Genomic DNA, 26,082 nt, shown 5'->3' on the forward strand with positions numbered 1-26,082 from the left:
CATCTCACAAAGGTTTTCATAAGGGGGGCATTTTGAGACTGCCTCACTTAGAAATGAAGACATTATTTAAAAGCTCAAAATAAATATTAAATTGTTTAGGGGTATAGCCAAGCTCAATTGGGCTTTCAAAGAAGTATGCTCCCTAGTCTTGGGGTTGCCTTTGAGATACCCTCAGCATTCTTACATTGTAGGCAATAGTGTTTGAAGAGATAAGAACCTATCTCACTGGGCCATTTGGTTCCACCTTTGTACAGTGCACCTTGAACAGATAGATTCGATGTCTACAGAACTGTACATTCAGATGCAGCTTAATTTTTTCTTGGACCAAGCTCCCAAAAGTTTATGTACCTTTGCATTGCTCTTGCAGGAGCACAGATTATTACAGCATATAAATCTATTAACAAAGGTGAATTTACTTAATTATTTAGTGCCTGATCCAATGAGTCACTGCAGATCATAATACAGAGTTGGTATTTGTGTGGGAATAAAACCTGCACACTTGTTCTGGAGCTGGAGCCTCTCTCTAGCCCCTCTGCTTCCACAATATTGTTACTGTTGTATTGTTGCTCATCTTTACTTGTACAGCAGTACAGCCATGTCAGCATTTACAAAAAAATTAGGGCAGTGGTTCCCATGTTTTTGGATTGGCACCTCTCTTGACCTACTGGGCCATTGGCTGCAGCTCCCCATTAGGGTTGCAATCCTATATGTTGTATAGGACAGCAGGTTTTTGTGAAAATTTCGCAGCTCTCTGGCTGGATTCCACGGCTCCCCAGGAGCCACAGCTCATAGTCTGGGAACCAGTGAACTAGGGGATCACAAGTTTTAATAAGGCTCATCCCTGTCTTAAAAAAATGGGCAATTCCCCCCTTCCCCCCAGAATTTGGCTTTTGATGACCCAGGGTTCCAAAAGTTGCATGCAATGTGTTGAACATGATCTATTTATATACATGAACAAGATTTTTTTTCCCCAAATGTGCACCACCAATCATGCTCGAATATAAAAGCAAATCGAGATCAATGCAGTGTCGCATGGCATTTTGTAATCTGCCTGGAATGTGCACATTATTTGGAATACTAGGTCATCAAGATGGCTAAGTTAATTTATTTTGCCTGTTTCTAAAAAAGGGTGAGCTTTAAATGCAAAACACAATGGGAGTTTGGACACCATAAAGCACTCTCACGGTGGCTTGGATTGAATGCTCAATGAACAATATCCAAATCAACCCATTATGGAATGTAGTCATGTTACACTCAATATTATGGAGGCGAGCCGGTGGTTCCTGCCACTGAAATATATTTGCTCCCTCCCTTCCTCACCATTGTATTTTATTGCATGTCAGTCATGAATTAAATAAGCATCAAGGAGAGAGCTGAGTTGTATAAGAGTGAGAGCCTACCTGGCTGCTAGAATCTCTAGGAATTTGCAGACAACCCTTTCATCTAAAACAGGATATGAAGAATCATTTGCAGGTTTTGCTATTTGCTTTCCATTCCAAAAAAAAAAAAAAAAAAAAAAAAAAAAAAAAAGGAGATGGAAAGCACACAGTTAACATTCAAGTCACTATCCCCAGCATTTTGTCAATGCTGTCAGGAATGAAGCAGCTGAGGCAGAAAAAATAAGGAATTCCAATTTACAGAGATATCAAAACAAAATTAACATAATGGCTTAAAATACATTAATCACTGTTATTTATGATTAGTGCCAACTTCTGCAGAAGATGCTTCTACAGACTAGTAAAAACAAGAAATAAAAGACAGTTGTATCAGGGAATGAAAAATATCAAAGATTAAATATTAAAGAGAAAATAAGTCTGCATCAATACACAGCTGAGCTCAGATCCCTTTGACAGGCTAGAGAAGAGTTTATTTGATTCTTTGTATCTAGATCACTGCTGACAACACACATAAAACAAAAGATGGGGGGAGAAAGCCCTAAAGCTTACAGAAACCAAAATGCAAATGGTGACATATATAGGTTATCCAAAGGAAAGGGGTTATAGGGAAAGAGCATGTGGCTTGAGATCTAAGACTTTGGTTGACCTTTTGAGCACTTTTTAATAGGTGCTAGCAAGAGGCAGGGCTAGGAAGACCTCTCAGCCCGCAGAGTCTGTGTTGGAATAAGTTAGTTCCACATAGCTCAGTGTACAATGAACGGTTTTCTTGCAACATAACTATCTTTGGAATATCTCATTCCTTACAATGAGAACAAAAGGTATTGAATTAGGTGGTCAAAAACTTGATTTTTTTTTTAAACACAAACTTTCCTATGTTCTAATTTGACTTGAATAAACTTTGCTAAAACTGAGCTAGATAGGTCATATATGCAAAAAAATAAAAATAAAAATAAAAAAAAATAAAAAAATAAAAGGTCTTGCAAGCCAGTCTGTCCAGAGATGCATAATGCACACTTTGTAAAGTGCAACAAAAAGGTAGACTTGCTTTTCAGCTTCAAAGCAGGAAAATACTTTGGAAACTGAAAATTGCTTTTGGCATGCCGTTAAGAAAATGATCTGAATGAAGTGCGTTGATCCAGCAAGGGACATCTATGAATGAAACTACAGGGGGTCTCCCTGTTATAATTTCCCCACGTTTAAGGCCCTAGAGGATCTGAAGGTGAAAATTCCTGCACTTATGTCTACATGCAGGCTCTGTTTTCCTCAGAGCTTGCAGAGGGTCAGCACAGGATATCTACATTTTGCTACTGTTTGCTCTGTGGGCTTTTCTTTCTCTTAAAAGAACATTGTTACTTCCAGTATTACATTATTGTATTGCCTGTGGCATTTGTTATGTTTTGGTATTGTGTGTCGTCATTAACTGGAGCGTCTTTTTATCTTGCCCTTCCTGGATATTTGAATTTGCTGCATAGACAACAGCTACTAATCCCTTGTAACCCCTATTCATAACCCCTTATTTTCCCTTATAAATTCCCCTTTATAAGTTGTTTCACTGTAAGTCCAGTTCTGGTTCCCTAAACTTGACTTATCAAAGGGACCCCCGGAACCTTTTCTGTGCATAGCCCGTGCAAATGCAGTCATGCATCTGGGTGAGGATCCTCATCTGCCTTGTTCTCTTTGTTCAGGGCCTTGTTGAACTGGTTAGATGTGTTTTTTGATACTCTTGGAAATAAACATCCTCACCTAGGACCACTACTTGTTGCCTACAGCTAGTGCCACTTTGAGGCTGTGCTATTGTTATTGAAAGGCCCAGAACTATTGCAGATGACCTCTCTCATTTTGGCAGAGGAATTAATTTGATTTCAAACTTACCCTTTTTTTTTTTTTTTGGTGCTGACATCTGTGTTGTTTCAGTCTTGTCAGTGCTGAACATAATGCCACATTATTAGATCCCTAAGGCATCTGATCTTTCAAGTTATTAAATTTCCAACTAATAGTTGCAAACAGTGAAACTAAAAATTAGATGCTCGCTTAATTTCTGGAAAATACAATTTTGCCACAGCGATTAAATTGAGATCAGATGGTTTTCAGTGAACAGTTTTATTTTAAAGAGATGAAAACCACAAATAATTTATAATTCATAGAACAACAGAGTAGGAAGGGACTCGGTGGACATTTGGACAAGCCATCTTTCTTAAAAACAGTCAGCCGCCTGCATCCTTTGAAGATAAATCTATCTAAGGCTTCCACAGCATGTGGCCTACTGAACGAACACCACCTGTCACCCACATATTGTGGTCATGCCTGGTGCATGATGATCATCTCTGTATGCTCAGTTCTAGGCAAGCAGCAAAAAATGTTTCTGAGTTATTTCCAAATACAGTGTCCAAATATTTCCAAAAAGTGTCTGGAAATTTTTAGTCGCTAAACAAAGATTATAAAACAGTGCAAGCCCTGTCCACAGGCTTACACTCTAATAAATATGCTACAAAAGGAAAAGGAGATGGGAGGAGAACAGGAAAACAAACGGCAGCTTAATGATAGTCCTGTGTTGTGTTCCAGCATGGCTGGTGCAGACTCTGTTGCAGGAGGTTTTGTCGGGGGAAGGGGTTATTTTTCCCCTTATCCCAGTCCCCTCTAAGGGGCTACTTGGATCCGTGCCAGTGATACCACTGGAGCAAATCTGGGCTGCTTCATGTTGGGCTTCCAAGCCTGGGAGGGGGAATAGGATTTGGCAGTAGCTGTGGCTTCCATCTTTGCCCCCTCCCAGGCCTGAAATACTCCCTCTCTGCCTTCCCTCTATTCTTTAATGCTCCCCCACCCCATTCCATTCTCCCCCATTTCTACCGTCCAATGGAGATCCTACCTGCTCCAGCAGAAGTAGGCCCCTAAGTGGCAGCATCATGCTGATGGAGGACTTGCGACCAGTGCTGTGGGCCTCCACACTGCCGCAACATGCCTTATGCCACATTTGCGACAGTGAGTGCGCCCATTCTGTCAGTGCTAGCTAGCGTTGGATTGGGCCATTAGTCTGCAATCTTATCCATATTAACCTGGGAGTTAGACCCATTGATTACTTGGAAGTAAATCCCCTTATAGACATGCATAGGATTGGGCACCAATTCAGACACTACTTCTTCCTTAGTTTATACAAATCACAAGACCAGGTGAAATGGCCATTAAAGGAAACAATAGCAGTTGGTCCCAGACATACTGACTGAGGGCGCAATCCTAGAAATGATTTGGGCTGGCACAAGTCCCTTGCGCCGACCCAGGAGGGTCTGTAAACACGTTTGCACCTCCTCGAGAGGAAGCCAGGCCAGCACTTCAAGAAGTGCTGGCCTGCGGAGGCTGAAGCAAGCTTCCATGCCAGCTTCTTCTCTGAAGCCACAAAGGTAGGTGGAAGGGAGGTGGAGAGGAGGTGGGATGGAGGCATTCCTGGGCGGAGGTGGGGTGGGCGGTGGGTGGCCCCATGGGTGGGTGAGGTGGGATCTCCACCCCTGTTCCTGGGGAGAATGGAGTGGCTTCAAGCTGCTCTGCTTTCCTTGGACTTGTGCCACCTCCAGAGGTGGAGACTGAGGAGACACATAGGGGCCAGCAGCCCTTACCCGGAGGTAAGGGGAAAGGTTTTCCCTTGCCTCTAGCTAAGCCACTTCTGGCCACTTTCCTGCTCTGGAACAGGCAAGCCAAGAGAATTGCGCCCTGAGTCGACAGTGTTATCTTGCCTCTTTTTCTACTGCAGCCAGGTGGAATGACTATGGATAGAATCCGTTCTGGGAGAGAGGAGACAAATGACAATTGATCCTAGCCAAGTTAAGCTGAAGCAGATGAGATATGCTAAAAGAAGCTGAGTGGAGCTCTTTGTAGGTCATGCTGTAGAGCAGGGATCTCTAAACCCCAGCCCGCAGCCAGTCTCTGATCCCCTGAGCACCTCTGGCCCAGTTGACCAAACACAACCAGAGTTGTGCTTGTGGGATGAGGGAATGGGGGTCCATTTAATTGTTTTCTTTATTTCTTGGGTTGTGTTCATGCTTGGAGAAGTCCTGGACATTTGAACCCATTCATCTAAGTTCCATTTCTAATGTATTTATATAAATTTTATATTTAATTTGTTTTTCGGCCCTTGACAGTGTGCCAGATATTTGATGGGGCCCTTTGGCCAAAAAGTTTAGAGACCCCTGCTATAGAGCATGCTGGCTGCATTCACTTTGGTGGTTGTGTAGACCTGGCCTGTGGAAGCCAAACTATGGTGTGCCACAAGTAGAGAACAGAGAATATCTGGGAAGAAAATTGCTCTGGCAGCTTCCAGCAAGTTACATGCTAGAGAAGAAACCCTGTGTTACCCATCAAAGCAAATCCATCAAAGTCTTCCAAAAGGGAATTTTTGGGTGCAAGGGGAGTACAGTTCCAAACCACTCAGCATGATGGAACTGCGGAATGGGAGAAAGCTATGAAATCCCAAATTACCCTTCTTCCCCAGACATTGTGCTCCTTCAAAAATTCTGAGATTGGAATCAATGTTAGATTACAGTAAATACGTATAATTGTGTCTGACTTATTTCTGATGCAAGAATTTGAAGCATTTGATCCTGAGTACTTGGAAAAAAACACTACTGAGATTTCATGTTCCCCCCCCCCCAGGAGAATATGTTGTGATGACGACCCACTTCCATTTGAAGAGGAAGATTGGCTACTTTGTCATTCAAACATATCTTCCATGCATCATGACTGTGATTCTGTCTCAGGTTTCTTTTTGGCTCAACAGAGAATCTGTCCCAGCAAGAACTGTGTTTGGTAAGTGCCCTGTACCAATAGGACTGCTAATCATTTCAAATGTTAATGAACATCAATTACATGCTAATACAGGAGGCTAGTCAGACTAGTCAGTAGACTTCAGAACCTTGACTGCTCTTACTTCCAGGCAAGATTAACAATGTAGACAAGATTAACAGAAAACAGTTTACTGCCAGTCTGGATTTACCTTAGAATGTTTCCTTGTTTGGAGATTTTGAGAACATATTTTGGCAAACTGGAAAAATGATTTCTTTTGGTAAAATCTATATTTTCTGTGCTTTAAGCCTGAAACCTTTTTCATTAATCTCTATAACAGTAGTAAGGACCCTGAAAGAGTGTCTACACAGAACACATGAGTTCAGAAATAGGTCCTAGCTTAAGAAGGATTAACCCCTGCTAATTGGGTAAGAGGCACTTTTTCAAGTGGGTGCTCCTTTTTTTAGCAGGGGGAGAGTAACTGGCCCACCTCACCCCAGCACTGTCTGTTCTAGTGGCTGTCTGCTGGTATTCATTTGCATCTTTTTAGATTGTGAGCCCTTTCGGGACAGGGAGCCATTTAGTTATTTGATTTTTTTCTCTGTAACCGCTTTGTGAACCTTTGGTTGAAAAGCGGTATATAAATACTGTTAATAATAATGTTAATAAGGATAGGTATTATAGCAGCAAAAATCTGCGTTTCGTAGCCATGAGCCTTGACCACCTCTTTGGAAACAAAACAGTCAATCACACTTTAATCAATCAATAAGCTAGCCTTATCTACAAACTCTCAACAGCAGTCATATGACTCACACATGCCCGACATGTTGGACCAAAGCTGGCAGTAAGATTTCCTTTGCCACTACAGACTGAATGCTTCCTTATACTTGGACTGGAATTTGAGTTAGGAGTATTTTAATCACACTGCAGATTCTGTGTGTTATCAAATGGTGACTCTTATTTATCCTGTCAAAGTATTTTGCATCTCCATTACTGTTTCTGGTGTCAGTTGGGGCATAAATTCTATTTATTTCAATGGTTTCAGTGTTCCAGGTGGACACGGTTAGGATCAGGCTGTTGGATTCTCTAGTGTAGCTGATAGAAGCTGTCACTCTGTCCCCATGGATTGTCTTCAGCTGCAGCACTGCAAAATACTGACTAAAAGGAGTGCAGTTGAAAACAAATCCCATGTCTGTGAATTTGGAACACCTGTTTCTCTCACTTTCATTTATACACATTAGGTAACTGTTCCTGGATCCTTGGGATGCCACACAAATGAAACCTATTTCTAGTCAACGCTCATTTCTGGCATTGGCGAAGCTATGCAGGGGCCCTTGTAGACCGCAGCTCTCTTGCATCAAGCTAAGACAAAAAACTAGTCAAAGGAATGCGATTGACTTCCACTAGGATCTTTGCTTTGCTCAGATCCTATGAACTGCTGCTCAGTCGTGTTTTTCAACACAACCAACTCAACTCATTTGTGGACTGGTGTCTTGGGTCTGAACTTTTGTCTGCAAATGCTTGGCACAGTATGTGCTTCATGCCTTTCATTCTCTCTGGATTCATTTCATCTTTAGGTTCAGTTATCCTGAAAGAGAAAAATCTCCAGATGTTTCATATGACAGTGAACCTGTAACAATTGGTAGGAAGTATTTAGAATTTGGTCAGTTTGGGCCCTGTGCAGGGTCGGAAGGCTAAAATCCACTGACTTCAATGGGATTAAAATAGCTTCGCAGAGTGCTGAACCACAGCCTTAAATCCACTGTTCCTACATCAATTGTTTCGTAGTCAGAGACACTGCAGAATAGGATGACTGATAATTGAAAGCTTGGATTATTTCCCACCGAAAATAAGTAATGCATCTGAATATGGATTGCACAAGATATTTCTGATAGCTATGTGTTTTGGCTTACACTTGACACAGTGGAAATATACTGTAGCAGAGATTTAATACATGAAATGTCTGCAGTTGTCAAGGTAACTGGTGGATATGTGATTTAACGCAACGGTAAGCAACGCAACACAAACGCAAGCCTCTTATTCTCAGTAAAAGCTTGGTGACTAGTTAAAGAGGAAATTGTTCCGCGGCAGGTGCGGAACTGTGCTCCTCAAAACGCAAAGTATATTACACAGCGGAGTCGTCTTTCTTATTTGATCAATGTTAGAAACTAGCCCCTGAGCCTACAGAGAACAGCTTGAAAACGCTACTGCTGAATGAGTGAAGGGATTTCAAAACAAGAAAATGCGTGGAAGGAACCCTGCAATTCATTTTTAATGTTAAGCCAATTTGTCCAGTCAAGACCTAACTGTTGCAAAGGAAACTCCACTGCAAATGACAAGAGAGATGGGTTTCAATCAGACTGACCCAAGATGTTTTTGTTGCCTGAGGCAGAAAATCCAGATCCCTGGGGTAAAAACCATTATGACAAACTTGATAATTGATTGCTTGCTGCCCTTTAATGGTTCCACAAGACTGACCATCTCAGGCAGGCCACCTCACCCTGCCTAATGGTAAGGGCTGACCTTAGTTTCAATTGTTTCTTGTTTCTAGTTATCCTCCAGCTGTAACCTTAGTTTCACCTCCTGTAATTAGAGCTTATTTATGTTGGAAAACATAGGACAGAAGGACCATCAGGAATCAGGAACTGTTGTCCTAGGATAAGCATGTATATGAGTGCAAGAGAATAGCTGCTTAAGGGCACAATCCTATCCTGCTCTGGAACAGGCAAGCCAAGAGGCTTGCGCTGTATCCAGCGTGGGATAGGGGCCCAAAGTGGCTCAGCCAGAGGAAAGGGGAAACTTTTCCCCTTACCTCCGGGTAAGGTAAAGCATCTTTGCCCCATGGGTCTCCTTGGACTTGCGCCACCTCCTGAGGTGGCACAATCCAAGGAGAGCGGAGCAACTTGAAGTGCTCCTAAATCCCTGGGAATGGGGGTTGGGATCTGGCATAACTGCCGGATCCCAGCCCCACCTCCTGCTCACCCACCCCCGGGGCCACCCACCACTCACCTTCCCACTTCCCAGGAACGCCTCCTTCCTGCCTCCTCCCTGCCCACTCCAGAACCTTGCCGCAGAAGCTGCACGGAGGCTGGATTCAGCCTCCATGTGCTCAGGCACTTCTGTGCACCAGTGCAGCTTACTCCCAAGGAGGTGCAAATGTGCTTTACGTACTTTACATGTTGTACTCTGGATTGCACCCTAATATATGTTCACTGTGAGAAAGAGAATTCTTAAATGCGTGTTACTGATTGCTTTCTATTAATGGTTTCTTCAGGATCTGAAGTATCTGCAGCTACTTCCACATGCCCAGATGGGCTTTTGGACCTACATTTCAGATAGTAATACCCTCCTCCTATGCTACCTGACAAAATATTTTTGAAACTGAGTTTCAAAAGGAGGTTGAGATATGGCCATTGTTCCATGTACAACCTCTTGGGCACCCTAAAGTAGCCATCTGCTTCTTATATAAGAAAATACAACCAATAATATACAAGGGACCCAAATGAACATGACAAAGTAACACCTGGAATTTCTAATTCTAGTGACCTACAGAGTAAGTAAGATTGCATTTGTGCTTTGAAAAGGAGGTAACAATGATGTAATAAATCCCAAAATGTTTCTTTACTTCACAGGGGTGACAACTGTCCTAACAATGACCACACTAAGTATCAGTGCCCGAAATTCCCTTCCCAAGGTGGCTTATGCCACTGCTATGGACTGGTTCATAGCTGTGTGCTATGCATTTGTCTTCTCGGCACTGATTGAATTTGCAACAGTGAACTACTTCACAAAGAGAGGTTATGCTTGGGATGGCAAGAGTGTGGTTCCCGAAAAGGTAACTCCAGTTTTAACATCAGTTTTTAGATTGCACTTTATATTTGGCAAAGGCAACACAATGTTCAGGCGCTACTAAGCAAAATTATTTGGACTTGCAGGCTTAAACATATGTATTCTAAAATAAATTCCACCTAGTTCATTCGGATGCCTCCATACTTGCATTTGTTGAAATGGAAGCTTTCAGTATAATTGGGTAGTGGATCAGATAATAAATGCTGAAGTCCTGTGTTATGATAATCTCAATTTTCTAAAAGTTTAAATGGTTACGGTATAATCCAAATATTATCCGTTCACATTTAGACATTATCATATAAGCTATTCATCAGTGCATTCGCCCATTAATGAATGACAGCCTATGCATGTCTACTCAGAAGTAAGTTCTATTAGTCAGTGGGGCTTACTCCCAGGAAAGTGTGGATAGGATAGGGCTGTAAGATAGTAGTACTGAAATCTGCACTGACATTTGGAATGTAATTCACCTCCCTTTCATATTATAGCTCAGGGTGAATTAATACACACATTAACCACTCAGTGACTGGAGAATTAAGTAATAGCTGTATGTGTGAAATAATTGTCCTCTGTCAGACACATTAAAAAGAGCCTTTTGCACATGCTATCACTTCCAAAATCTTTCTTTCAGTGTGGGGAATTTGGTCATTAAGCAGCTAAGTAATCAATAAGCAATATAAGCAACCTGCAAGGCAAGCAACCTGAATAATCAGATTCCAGGCATCAGATTATGAGACACTTACGTCTAACAATGACAGTGCTGGAGAAAGAAAAAGGACTTATGTGTATGACCCAGAAAGGAGAGATTTGCCCCAGCCAAGGCCAATCACTTGGATGAGCTGAACTGATGAATTAAAACCTTTGCAAAATCGAAGGAAAAGTTCCAATTTGGTGAAAAAATCTAGACTAGGTTGTTGAATTTAGATGTTATACTAGCCTTTAAGCTCTGAAACTGTCCCCCCCCTAAAGATGAGAGCCACACAGCTGCCCTATGTGGTGAGCTAGCAGGGTAGTCCTGTCTTGTTCAGAAGGGTCCAATGGGTAGCCTGAGTCAGCAGGATCAGCCAGAACCTAGATACTCATGGTCCAGGAAGATACTTGAATGTAATCCTAGTGATTTGTCACATGGAGCAGTCATGCATAGAGTTGCAAGTTTCCATTCTAGCTGTGGTGACTCCTGACACCCTACTTCAATATGAAGTCATCAGGTATGTTGAGAGACTAAGGGCGCAATAATAACCTCTGCAGGAACAGGCAAGCCAGGAGACTTGCTCTGTATCCAGCACAGGATTGTGGCCAGAAGTGGCTCAGCCAGAGGTAAGGGCCGCTGGCCACAATGGGTCGTCTTGGACTTGCACCACCTCTGGAGGTGGCACAAGTCTGAGGAGAGCAGAGCAGCTTGAAGCTGCTCCGTTCTCCCCAGGAACAGGGGTTGGGATCTGCCATAACTGCTGGATCCCAGCCCTGCCTCCTGCTCCCTGCCCACCCCCAGGGCTGCCCATCACCCACCCTCCCCCACCCAGGAAAGCCTCCCTCCCTCCTCTTCCCCGCCCCCCATGCCTACCTTTTCCACTTGCGTTGGCGCAGGCGGGCTGACACAAGTGGCTGAGGGGAAGCCGGTGCAGAGGTTTATGTCAGCCTCTGCAGGCTGGTGCTTCTCGGAGTGCCGGCCTGGCTTCCCCTCGAGGAGGCGCAAATGTTCTTTATGGCACATTTGCGACCCTCCCAGGCTGGCCAAGGGACTTGGGCCAGCATAGTGTGCTGTTTGGATTGCACCCTAAGTATTTTACAGCCCACTCCTAATCAACTGTACAAGGCCAATGCAACCACAATGCATCCTGGAGGTAAACGACGAGGTACAGGACATTCCCTTACCTTGAGGAGGCATCCATGACTGCCCCCCCCCCGTGGGCACAGCTGCAGCAACACTAGAAAGTTGGCTAGGATTGGGCTGTTGTTGACCTTTGCCCCATTCTTGATGCCCCACATCATGAAGGAGAACTTTAGGACACTCTAGCCTTTCTGCCCTTGCTGTTTCTGACTATACCAACAACCCAATGGTAATCAGCAGGTCTAGTACCTGGTTCATCAACCACTCTTTCCTAACCAGAAACGAGGGTCCAACCCCATACCTGGTTGGGATGAAATTCTGTGCCTTCATTATTTTATGTCTCCTTGAATTCCATAAGCAGGCTAAGCTTGTGTCCATGAGGTTATAGAAAGTTATTGCAGATGTAAGACCATCGGTGAAATGTTCTCCTCAAATTTTATATCCAGTTGAAATGGCTATTCACTGATGAGCTTGAGTCATTTCTCATTAAAAGGAAGTTGACAAGGAGTCTGTGCCATCTCGGTCTTGTATAGCATTATAAGGGAAATGTTAGGAGCAAGTTAGAATGAAATGTTCAAATGCAGACAATAGTGGGGATTGTGAGATCTAACCAAAGCACTCCTGACCTTGAATTGTTCTTGGATCACCCACTGCAGATGGATTAACTGCACTTATTCAATCGATGAGGTGAAAAGTCAGCATCTTTTATGCCAAAGACTTCTGGAGCATTTCTTTTCTCAAAACATCAAGTATTTTCTGTGCCTTTTAAAAATACCAATGCCATTATTGTTTATGAAGATTTGGTTTCATTTACCCATTTTCAATGTTTAGGTAGAGAAATAAAAATTGTCTAGGAATGATCAGCAATGACAAACTATTAATGACATTACGTAGACATAATTTCTGCATAAGGAACCATGGAAAGCCTCAGAAAGATGTTTAGAGTCAAGCTTTGGCAATTTGGCAGAGTAAGGGCTCCAAAACTGCAGACCATGCCTGCATCACCAAGACCATGCTCATACCAGTGGTGTTCAGATGCAGCTGTTATGAAAAAATAGGAAAAATAAAGTCAAAATAAGTGGTTTGTAGTTTCTGACATATCACATGTGATAGATGGTCTCCTTCTCTACCAAAAGCTGCCAGCTCAACTCTATGCTTGTTTACTCAGAAGCTAGCCCCATTACAGTCAATGGGGCTTAGGTGGTGTAATAGGATTGCCACCTGAACATACTTGATGGTGTTGATTGGCAGGTGGAGGATCAATCAGAGGCTGCATAAATGCTACTCTGCTAGCCTCGTGCCCTCTGTAAACCTCTGAGATTTTCACCTCCCATCTTGGAAGCAAGTTGAATTATTCAGGACTGAAATTAATCAGGATGTCTTTAAGATACTGAGAGGCTTGGGTGATAAATTTTCTTTGAAGCTGCCCCCTCCCCTCCATACCTTGTCAACTGCTGTCTAGGGATAGATTTACCAATCATTGTCTCCCCTTTCAGCTGGTAGCCCAGTAGAAAGGGAAAGCAGTAAGGGGTGTGGGAGCACTAGTAGAGGCACTAGTCCTTTCAGCCTGCAGCTTCAGGGTGACCAGATATAGTGAAGGATAGAGTGCCTATATCTTTAACCATTGTATAGAAGAGGGAACAGGTGCAGCTCAGCATGAAAAGGTTTAAAAAGCTGCACCTGACAACATTTCCTCTTCTATACAATGGTTAAAGATATAGGCCCAATGTCCTTCATTGTATCTGTTCACCCTGAGCAGCCTTCTCTGGTTATATTCCCTGACAAGGTTTAAAACTAGTTGTTGCCTGCTTCAACTCCTAGGGCTGGAGTGGGCTGCAGTTTAGAAGGAGAGAGAGGGAGATATGTGCAGCAATGGTGTATCTTGTCTATGTCATCTCATCATCCTAAAGAGAGTCAGAAAATGGATACTGAAGATCATGTAATATATTGAAAGCAATTTTCTCCCACCACCACAACTAAGTAAACCAGGAAAAGGGGGACTGTCAGCAGAAAAAAACACTCCGCGCACGGCAGTCTCAACACCGAGAAGGAATGAATCCACATTCAGCACATGGTTGCCTGGTAGTGCAGTTTTCAAACAAAGGTCAAAGGCTACTCGAGGACCTTTAGATTGTTTAGATTCCCAACAATGTTTAGATTGCAGAACTGGTACGGTCGCTTCTGGAGAATTAGAGTTGTCCCAAAATAAGGACATCTATCACATGCCTTTTATAGTATTTCTATCACTAAAATTCCTCATTCTGTTTACTGGTACTGCACTCCACTCCCCTTGCACATACCACCTACAGCAGCAGCTACTCAAACTGAGAATTTTGAAATTCTTCAAAAAGATACTCAGTCTTGAATAAGTTGTATGCACAAAGTGGTTCCTAATACTGAAATGGAAAGCCCAAGCTCCTTCAGAGCTTCCTGGGTACACTGGAGGTTCGATGGGCTCCAAAGAGCTGCGTGCAGAACTCTTTAGTTGCGTGCACAAGCAGAGACTTCCAAATACTACTTTAAAAGATCGCAGGTCTGTATGCTGAGGTGGTAACTGCTCCCAAAGTTATCCTGAATTTCTGGAATACCTATGTTTGGAAGCAGAGGGAGCTGCTGAAGCCCCACTGTATGTACAAAGCTCCTCATGCAGCTCTTTGGGTCCTGCTCTTGTGTACACATTAAAGCTTCTTATCGGAATTAAAAATTGGGAAGGAGGCTTTTCAAGACAAAGCTCTGAGAAATCTTCAGTCTTCAGTTCCCTCAAGTACTCTGATCCCAAACTGAAAACGACTCAAATATTTTTGAACAGATTGACTACTGAAAAGATGCCTTGATTAAAATCAATTTGTTTTATTCCTAGCCAAAGAAAGTGAAGGATCCGCTCATTATGAAAAACAACTCATTCACAGCACCAGCGACAGCAACCAGCTTCACCCCTAATATCGCAAGGGACCCTGGACTAGCTACCATTGCTAAAAGTGCAACAATAGAGCCAAAAGAAGTTAAACCTGAAACAAAACCTCTGGAACCCAAGAAGACTTTTAACAGTGTCAGCAAAATTGATCGACTATCAAGAATAGCATTTCCATTACTTTTTGGGATTTTCAATTTAGTGTACTGGGCTACGTATTTAAATAGAGAACCCCAGCTTAAAGACCAAAATCCTCCTCACTAACCCCATTAACCATCTAGTTTGTTCAGTCTCATTTTGCACTGGGAATTGCTTTTTGGTTTCAAACACACGGTAATTCCCATTTGCTTCATTGCCTCTGTCTTAAAGAAATTGAGATTTCCTTATTTTATAAAGTAAAAGTATATTATATATATATATAAATATATATAATAGAAAAGATATTATTAACTCTGTACTCTAGGGCTGTAACAATGTTATGTAGACACCTGATTCTGAACCGCGATTCTGAATGCGAGAGGGGAATGTCGAGAAATCGAAACCACTTGTAGATAGCCTATTGCTGAATGTCCTCATAAGAGATGCTGTATATGTCAGAACAGAAATATTTTTATGCAAAATGATAGAAGGTAAAAGAGTCTTTATATATGTTCATGTTGCACACACACTATTGTATTTTCCATTTTTGGAGTGCTGCTTCTTTTGAATTCTTTTATAGAATATACATCTTTCCAAAGTGGTGGATTCCAGAAAATACACTATTTTTCCTAGATTTCTTTTTGCCTAAAATCCCAACCACCAGTTTTAAAGTATATAATGTTATTTACATAAAAGAAAGCCTACTTACTAATGGTACAGGTAATCACAGAACAGCACATTAGATTAATTATAATGAATGCTTTAATACGCTCTCTCACTGCAGTCTTATTTTAAGCATCAGATTGTCACTTGACTTGAGGATATTCAACCAATTGCACATTAAGTGCAGTGCTCTAATTCCTTTTAACCTGTTAGATAAAACAACACTTGGATGTTTTACAAGCCTTTCTTTTTTGTTGTTGTTGTTGTTTTTATTTGGTTTTAGGAAGAAAACATGTTTTGCAAGCTCCTGAAATGTTGAATGTATTATTTTATAAAACAGTACATTAAAAGCTTTAGATTGATACATACGGCTAACTGAAAGACAAGACCTATTATTTTGAGAATATATGTAAATATACAGCATGAGATTGTACATTTTTTTACTTTTTTATGTTCTTAAACTGTTGTGTAGGGTTCACCTCACTAAGCTCTTAATACAGTATGTTGTTATATTTAAAAAGGAAAATATATTTTAGAGCCTGAAGTTAAAAAAAAAGTCAGTGGCATTTGAAAGAAAAGGAAAAGGCAAAAAATAAAAAAGACAAGAGAGGAGAGCTGGGAATTAATTCCATTTGTAAAGTGGTGATGTGTACAGTAGCTTGCAGTTTGAAACTGTCATCCGGTGTATACTATTAGGTTAATGACTGGTATGCTCAGGAAATGCGCGAATATGAAAATATGGAATTATATTTGGTAGGAAAATGGTAAAATATTTAAGACAAAAATCATCTGTATATTATTGCTATATTTGCTGATACCTAACTGTTAACAATAAGTGATGTAATATATGTAGCATTAAATACAGAAAAAAAAACATACACAAAAGAATGTACAGGAAAATACATTTTATTGAGTAAACTTATTACATTTCATTTTTACTGTAGCAATATATTTGTAGGAACAATATGTAAGGGCTTTAAATACAAGATGTCCATTTTGCAAGGTATTAGTATTCCCTTCCAAACAATTCTAGCCAATTTCATTTCTGCTGAGATCTTATTTTAAAAATAAATAAATAAATATATATATATCTCAAATGAAAGAGGTGGATATTTTCAAGATGTTTGAGAGACTGATGGATTTTTGGAAGCATCAAAACACAGTGGTTCAGAATCCATAAAACACGGTAGTGACTGCATTTTAAAAACAAACCTACATGGACCTTCCATTGAAATACTAATAAGATAGTCAGTTTGATAGCTATACATGTGGCAGGCAATGTTTTATATACTCTTTCTCAGTAAATCAAGAGGTTGCTGCTCACTTAGAATCTACAAAATGAAATAGTTGAGTTTTTCTTTAGAAAAGAGGTTTTTTGTTTTTTTTAACTCAATGCTTCATTGTCTACCATTTAGTCCTGTCTAAACTTGATGAGATAATCTGATTGGAAGCTTACTAAAGAGGATGTATAATCTTCTGGTATTATGTGTAGATATATGTATAGAAAAAAATAAAAAAATAAAATACAACTCTTTAACTTCGGTATTTGTTTATCTTGTTATTTTTGGCGTTTAATCTAGTGTGTTCATTAAGGGCATTTTACCTTCCTAATTATACATTTTGCTACCTTTTTGGTCTGCATTTTGCACATTAGATGTGAATATTACTTAACTAGTCTGCTTTTTTGCTATGCAATGACTGCATTTATATCATCTCTTAGTTTGTTAGTCTCTGTGAATAGTATACTGTATAAACCTGATTGCACAGTTTAACAAAGACAAGGTATTCTCTATGTAGCTTTTTTACAGTGCTTTGCTAAACCATGTAATAATAGTAAGTCTTCCTTGAAAATAATGATACACTCTTATAGAGGACAGTTTCTGTTTACTCCTGGGATAATTTTAAAAAAAGATGACATTGAATGTTTATTGCACCTCAGTGCAGTGATGTGGCAATAAAACCTAAATCTATAATAGAGGTTGTTTATGGCAGGTGCATGTAATGGTTTACAGAGTTTAGCAAAAGCTCGTTATTTTATGTCAAATTGTAATTCTATTATACTAATAAAGTAAAAAAATTATGAATAACAGAAGTGAATGTTTTACTTGGTTTATTTTGTTTTTAAAACATGGCTTCATTTTAATGCCTGTTTGATGAATTGCAAGTGAGACTGAAGTCCCTGTTGCCATGTTGCAGGAAATGAGGGATTTGGTTTTCTGCCAAATATTTGGAATAGGATTGTGGGAAAACAAATTCTGCTGTGTGGTTTTACCTATTGTTCAAAAATGCTGTCCTAGTTTGACTTATTTTCTTTGATTTCTAACCCAAACTACTTCCTTTATGGTTTGATATGCTTCATTATATCCACAGAAAAAACCAACTGGATTAAAATCCCCAGTGAAAATATAAAGTGCAGCACAAGAGAACTGATTAAGAATTCCCCACATATGCTTAATCTCATCCAACCTAATAATAGTGGAATATCAAGGCAATACATTGCAGAAGACCATGTATTGTACTAGTTATTGGATGTAATCCTCATAAGGTTTAATACAATAAAACATAAATAAAAGCCAACCGAAATGAGACAGGTTTACAGTATTTCTGGAAATGGTTCAGGTTTATATCTTGTTGATATAGACAAGATCACACTATGGTTGTGGGATAGCCACTGAGAATGTGGCCAGTCAGTCTAGAAAGTGATCTTGGGTGACCTGAAAGCTTGGAAGGGAATAAAAGGTAAGAGATATAAAGGCTCTTCAGGACTTAACAGTTTGCAATCTGTGCAGTATCCACATAAAAGAAGATAGTAAAGCAATGAAGTCCGGTACGCTAGGAAATTGGTAAGGGATTTGTTCAACTAATAGATGAGACAATTTCAAGATTATTGTTCTGCACATTAAAACTATCAATTTGAAAGAACATTTTATAAGTCCATCATAGAGTGATTCAAGTCCCTGTGCTTTATTTTTTCCCCTAACCCTTTATTGGTGAACAGAAAAAAAAATACAATCAACTGAAGTCCCTGAGTATTAAAAGATGCTGCCATAGCTTTTGTACACATCCATTATAACCTCTAAATGCCCCCGAGATGAGGTAATTCTCTCTATGAGAGACTTTGTGCTTTGCTTCCAGGTTCTAACTCCATTGTTCCCTGAAGGCCCCCTCCCCACATCCTCCCTACTAACCCCCATTCATGTCATGACCAAAAATGCTGAATCAAAATACACCAAATAAGCACAAAATGGAACTTCATTTGCTTTAGGGACTAGAAGAAGCTCAACTAAGGTCGAGCTTATTTCTGCTCATCTTATGCATCCGAACTATTAATATATGAGCATGTCTGGAGGGTAAGTTCCAAATTTTCTTATCTGCTGGAAAACCTCAAACCACTGCAATAAAAGAGAAGATTTCCTCAGATTTTTGGTGGCAGATTTGCTAGGAAAAGACACAGTCCCCTGTTGTACATAGCCATGTCACGGCTGAAATAAAAATCTGTCTAGAGCCATAGTGCTGGAGTTATGCAAGTAAAATGTATTAACAATCTGTCAAGCAAGCTTTTTCTGTCATGTTACATCCAATGACAATTGATGTCAGATAGAATCTGGAGAGGCAACGATTCCGAAATAACAAGATTCCAGAGAACAGGCTCTTTCTTTTGTCTTACGACAGCCTCGCCTAAATACCGCAGGCACTCGCCTATAAGTCGACCCCACAGGTAAGTCCAGGGCAAGTTTTGAGCCAACACTCATGGAATTTTCTATGACCCTCAGATAAGTCGGGGGTTAAACTTAGGGGGGTGTCTGACTATAGTTTTGTCTGATTTTACCCAAAGCCAGATCCTGAAAAATAACCTACCGCTAATTGTTACCTAAGAACTGTAGTCTGTAATTTATTAAAACATAGTAAAAGATCATAAGATACATTTTTATTCTTTTTAAATTCTGGTCTTCACCACCTTTTTGTAAACACTATCAGAGTAAGTGCACTGTAAACTACATACCAGTAGAACAGTGTTTCCCAACCTGGTATTCATGTACTCCCAGGAACACTCAACAGGACCTTTAGGGGTACTTGAAAAAGAATGGAATAATGGTAGAAAAAGGCAGGTCATGCTCCAGAATGCCTTGCAAAGGTGGGAATGTCTTGCAAGGACCAGCAAGGCAGGAAGGGAAGTAGCTAGTTGGCTGTGAAAGCCCCACCAATAGCTAGTTTTTGGTCATCAATTCATGTATGAACCAGTGATTGAAAACCAGCACAGTAAAAAAGCTGAAACATAATATGGAAAGTGATCAATCACCCAGAATTTCTCAGCACACTTCTGGTGCAAAACAATGCAAAGGCAGAGCCTTCTGTTCTTCAAACAGATAAAAAGAGAAAACACTGTGATGAATACATGAAGTCTGGGCTTTCATATAGAGTAGATGAGGGCCTGTACAATTAATTACAAACATTTTGCTAATATGAAGGGTACAATTTATGGAAATGGGCTGCCAAGGGATATGCAAGTGAAAAGGGTTGGGAACCTCTGCAAGAGAACCAGGAATCAAAGCCACCTTTAAGGTGTCTGGTATGTTAAGCCAGAAGCTCTACGTACAACACATAACTGGGAATGTGCAATTCAATTCACAGCAGAGAGATACAGCTGCATATATTTGCAGCCCTTTTTACTCAGAAGTAGACCCACTGCTTTCCATGGGTGTTATTCTGAAGTCAGGGTGCACTGGAGGGTCCCATCCTGGTGTTTCAAAAACAGACCTGCTTTGCAAGCATTTGCCAAGCAGAACTAGGCTGCAGCAGAAGACAGGAGAATAAAAGGTTAACAAATTGCTTCTAAGGAACTGTGCCTGTCTGCTGCTTGAGAAACTTGGCGCTGGTCTGCCGCTTGAGAAATGAAACTGTTCAGAGTTGAAAGGCTCTGCCCTCTGATTGACCCGGGGCTCAGGCGAAGGTTTTTTTTATCATATGTGGTGGCTTTGCCCTAAGGCCAAAAATTTTTGGCAAAAAATATATAGAACTATTCAAATTATTTTTAATTGTGAAATACATTTCCAACCAGAACTGTTTCTCTTGAGTATTTTTCCTGAAAGTTATAACAATGATCTTAAACATATTTTGTTGTATGCAATTACTGCAGCGAGATTGGTGTATGCTAGATTGTGGAAGAACCCTGATACTCCCACTGTAGAGATGTGGATTGAGAAATTATATGAGATGGTTGAAATAGATGTATTGACGGAAAGATTGGGAGATGGCGAAATAGAGAGAATACAGAAATTGTGGAAACCATTGTATGAGTGGTTAGATAAACAATAAGTTATTCAAGGATGATAGGTAGGGAAACATAAGAGTATCGGCTACAGTTCTGCGATTTCCTGGTGTTTTTTCCCTTGTGTATTACCCTGTACATATATGTTTGTGATTTTTCCTGTACCCATGTCTTAAAGTAAGTAAATAAAAAAAAAAAAAGAAAAAAAAGAAAAAAAGAAATGAAACTGTTCAGAGTTGAAAGGCTCTGCCCTCTGATTGACCCGGGGCTCAGGCGAAGTGAGAATTGGAGCTTGATTACTTGGCAGAAATTTCACGTACTATACCTGATCTACGGTAGGTTTCATGACTTCATGGATGTTGATAAACTCATTAGAGAGAACTGTTGTGGGGCTTCTGAAACTCTTCTGAGTGAACTTTTAGCTCACACTGTAGCCAACTATTCCACACATTACAGCAAACGGTGAACTTCTTTTTACTTTAAAAAAGAAGCCTGCAGAACACAGGCAAAGGGCACAGCCTACTGAATGTGTTATGAATACAAAGATGAGCTGTGAATGCTGCCTTTCTGAGGGTAAGAGGATTTTGATTCTAAACTCTACAAACACAATTGGGGTATTTCTCCACGATCAAAGCAAAGGTGCCACAAACCGATTCTGCACAGTCAACTGTATTGGAAATGTGGTTGATATAACATTTATACTTCACATTTCAGCTGACTGGGGTATTGGTTGAGACAGTCCTCTAATGCGGATCAAATAATATAATTTTATTAAAAAATAAAATTACAATCACGACCCAGCAAAAGTTGGATGTGACTAGGTCCCCTTGAAAGCATGGCGTAGGACTTCAATGGATGACCTTTGGTCCCAGTGACTGCTCTACATTGTGACTAGCCAAAATTACTTGTGTTCCTGTTTCTATTTCTGGAAAAAAAAAAAGGTAAGTGGTTAGCTAAAACACTTCAGTCTTACCAGTGGCATTGCTAGGAAGGTGCAGGCCGCACTGGGTGACGCGCCCTGGGGGGTGATGCGCTAAAATCGCTCCGTTAGGCACTACCGTGTCATGCCATACACCGTTGGATGTGGAATGTCCAGCAGAACACAATGCAAGAAACCCCGTTGAGAGAATGCCTTTCCTTCAAAAGGTATGGCCAAAAAACCAGAAGGAAAAAATGCATAGAGCCCTATGGAAAGTGAAAGTGAGTCGTAATGCGCGTTTACTCGCGATTAGGCATACTTGCCATAGTCAGTCGGAAAGGGCAGGCTGAGAGGAATCCAACGACACCAGAATGGTCCTGATCCAGTAAATGCAGCCCCCAAAAAACACCAGAGAAGGAGGTCCCTATGGAAAGCAAGTGACAAGATGTGGCTGCATTTACTCGCAAGTAAGTACACTTGCCTTAGTCCTTCGGAAAGGGCAGGCTGAGAGGACTCCAAGGACGTCAGAATGGTCCTGATCCAATGAGTGTAGCCCCCCCAAAACACCCGAGAAGGAGGTTCTCCCTCCCAGCTGCGAGTGTATTCAGCTCTATGGTAAGAGAAAGGAAGCCACATGGCCGCGTTTACTCGCGAGTAGATGACCTTGGTTTGCTCCGTCCAAAAGGGCAGACTGAGAGGACTCCAACGTCAGCATGGCCCTGATCCAACAAATGCAGCCCCAAAAACACCTGAGGAGGAGGTCCCTCCCCCCAGCTGTGAGTGTATGGAGCCCTATGGGAAGCGAAGCAGCCTCATGTAGCATTTACTCATGAGTAGGCAGAGGTGCCTTGGTTGGTGGTCAGGCCAGGCAAAGGGGAATGTGAGGACCCCAGAATAGTCCCAATCCGATGAGACTGAAGTGCAACAAAAGCCCCAGAAGGCAGCCTCCCCCCCAACTAGAAAGGACCAACAAAGAGGCTTGAACTGGTACGGGGAATGTTTTCTATTTTGAACTTGCAGTTTCCCTCACAGTCCAATCCTACCCACACTTTCCTGGGAGTAAGCCCAACTGACTCTAATGGGACTTACTTCTGAGTAGACAGGTATAGGATTGGGCTCTCAGACTTGTAAAGCCAGGTGGGTCTTTGTATTGATGTGCTTGAAATAGAAGGACTTTAAAATGGGCACTGGGAGGGCTGAAGATCTCACTGATTCTTTTGGGGGGGGTATTGCAGGCAGACTACAGAGAAAATTCACTTGGTGGAACAGGACTGGCTCCCCCTTATTTAATCATTTCTTTCATTTTAATTTAACTATTTATAATTATTTATTTTAATTTGCTTGATGATGTCACTTCTGGCCATGACATCACTTCCAATGGGTCCTGGACAGATTGTCATTCTAAAAAGTGGGTCCAGGTGCTAAAAGTATGAGAACTGCTGCAATAAGGTGTTAGTAAGTTGACACAGGGGTATGTGTGTGTGTGTGTGACCCTACAAGTTTTCAAAATCACTAAAATCAGAGTCTGGAGGAATAATACCATCATGTTATATATCAATCAATGTGTAATTTCATGCAGAATGCAATGAAACAAACCACTTTGAAATATATGTGTTCTATCAAAGGGTACTGCCAAAAAACCAGTGGGGGTGGGGCGATGGTACATCACCATGCCCACCACCTGGGGTGTTGCCCCGCCCACTGCATGGGGTGACGTGCAGGCCTCCCGCACCGATGACGTGAATCCCAGTGACGCCACTGAGTCTTACTCCCTTCTCCACACACTATAACCTTGTTCATGAGGTGTATCTGTGGAAATAAATGTGTGGATGTAAGGTGTCAGATTGCCTCTAGCAGTCATTCAAGGCTGTGAACTGAGTACACATGCATATATTAAATTTGTTCTAAAGTTTATTTACCATTAAATGTATTTAGCAGTATCAAGCAGGACTGGCTGGGTTGAAAAACCAGGAAAGGAAGCAGGAATATGTAGGAGTGGAGTGAACAGCATTTCAGCAGAGAGGAAGGTGCTTTGTTACACAGTCTGTGCCAGGAAGAGAAGCTTATATAGTGGCAGAAAATATCAGTGACCAATTATGGTAGGAAGGGGTGAACCCAGGCCAAGAACAGGGCAATATTACTTGAGCATCAAGAAGTCGCTTGAAAACTATGTTTTGAGTCCTCCGGTGGCTTTCAGCTGTTACACACAATGGTTTTCCAAATTATTTGCCAGAATGTGTAAATTGACCTTAAGATGTCTGACTCCAGCTTTGGCCATATACAGTAATATAGTGCATACATGGTTTAATCACTCCTTATTTTTTAAGGGGATGACCTGATAAGGTACTTATATTTCAGAAATATTTGCGGAAAAGCACACAAATACTGGTATGCTATCATGAGAGAGGAAAAAGATATGATAGTAGTAAGCAATTCTATAGCACTCTCTCAGCATGCAAAACACCTCACATAGATCGTCCTGATGAAATCCTTACAGCAATCTTGCACAGTCAGTAACAGCCCCATCCGACCCAGGTCTTCTGAAACTGGAAGGTTTGCAACAGCAGGCGCGAGTTCTACTATCTTAGAACGGCTGCAGAAAGAGCATGGAGCAGGCCATTTTCCAGATGCTACCACAAGAGGTGGCGGCACCTCATCCTCACATACAGACCCTGTCACAACTGCCAAAGAAGACAAGGCAGCAGCGGAGCAGGGCAGGAGGTGGAGCAGGGGGCAGGAGGGAGTGGATCTGGCGGCAACAACATGTGCCTATTCTGTCCCCTCCTTTTCAAGTCTCTCCTCCCCCTTTCTTCTCCTTGGACTAGTGCCAGCTGCAGAGCTGGTGCAGGTCCAAGGAGACCAAATGGAAGAGTTAGAGAGGGGTAAGGAGAAATAATTCCCCCTTTCCCTCCAAAGTGTCCCAATCCCCTCCTCTGGATACAGTGCATGGCTGTATTGGTGATGGAGGAATGGATAGGTTTGGGCTCTAAGTATTATTACTGCCGTATTGCCCCTGGGAAGTTAAAGGCTCATATGGAAAAGCTTGCCTATGGTACCTGGAGTCCAATCCTGAGCTCTTCTGCACCAGCTGAATGTCCTAAAGCCTGTTTGCGTGTAAGGCACCTTGCATGTAGGGACTGCCAGTGCGGGCCCATGGTAAGGTTTGATAGGGCAGGGGGGAGGCATACCAGGATAGAGGACGAGGAGGACAGGGGGGAAGAACAAAAGCAACTTTGCTGATGAATGTGGTCCCTTCCAACAAAGAATCAGGCTCCCTGATGTTGCTGTTGCCCCAGCAACCAGAAAGCCTGCCTTGGGAGAAGTACAAGTAGTAGCAGGGCCTGCCTGGGACCCACCAGACCAGCCCCTGCTGGCTGGTAGCAGTATGCTATTCAATTGTCCAGGTCAGTGTTTTTCAATTTGTGGGTCACAAAACCTCATTTGGGGGTCACGGCAACATTTCACGGCCTCCTGGGCAGGAGGTCTGGTCTAGAGGATAGAGCCTCTGTCTGCCTGAAGATAACATCCACAAGGTCACCAGTTCGAGGCCACCGGCACCGTGCGACCTTGAAGCAGCTGGCAAGCTGAAGCTGAGCTATTTCCATCTGCTCTGAGCGTGGGAGGATGGAGGCCAGAATGTGAAGCCAGATCGGAATGAAACACCTGAATGTAGTGGTTCTTGAAAGAAAGAACCTTCTTTCAATTGTAAAAATCCCTATTTAACAAGGGATTTAAATAAAGCCTGCCTATGTAAACCGCCTTGAATAAAGTCTTGAATAAAGACCAAGAAAGGCGGTATATAAATAACTGTTATTATATTATTATTTCAAGGACTGTGCAGGAGAGAGCTTGGATCCAATCCAATCATCCATAACTGACTTAATAATCCATACTGACTTATCGAAACTGAGTTCTTGATATAATCCTGCACAGCCTCTTCTTGCTGTCTTTCCCTGCAGTTCCAAAGGCTGTCCCTGCTCATGATGCTACTTCACAGGGCTATTGTGAAGCTACAACAGGTGGGAAAAATAAGAAAGGGGGGGTGAGGGTGGGTGGATTTGGTCCTGGGAGGGGGGTGGGATCAACAGTGGGTTGCCAGCTTCATTCCTTCATTAGAGATGTGGCACGAAGAAGGTTGAAGACCATTGGTCTAGGTGACCCTGGCATGGGGCTCACTGGCCATAGATGGGGGGAGGGTGACAGCTTCTCCCGCAGGAGTGCTTGGTGGATTCAGTGATGGGGGCAATGCTGTTTCCAGATACCAGTGTATGCATATGTCCAGAGCAGAACTCTGAGCTTGAAACAAAATATATATCCCCAATAATAAGTTTTCTCTTA

The 26,082-nt window shown here is 41.7% G+C and overlaps 1 protein-coding gene across 1 annotated transcript in view; it reads left to right on the forward strand.

Moving 5' to 3' along the window:
* GABRA1 (gamma-aminobutyric acid type A receptor subunit alpha1) overlaps nucleotides 1–15,019 on the forward strand; it is a 41,507-nt gene extending 26,488 nt beyond the window's left edge. Inside the window, 3 exon segments of the mRNA XM_066612908.1 lie at nucleotides 6,039–6,191; nucleotides 9,800–10,002; nucleotides 14,705–15,019. Coding sequence (XP_066469005.1) covers nucleotides 6,039–6,191; nucleotides 9,800–10,002; nucleotides 14,705–15,019 — 671 coding nt within the window.
* The last annotated feature ends 11,063 nt before the right edge of the window (nucleotides 15,020–26,082 follow it).

Source organism: Tiliqua scincoides, chromosome 2, assembly GCF_035046505.1.
Source record: "Tiliqua scincoides isolate rTilSci1 chromosome 2, rTilSci1.hap2, whole genome shotgun sequence".
NCBI lineage: Eukaryota > Metazoa > Chordata > Lepidosauria > Squamata > Scincidae > Tiliqua > Tiliqua scincoides.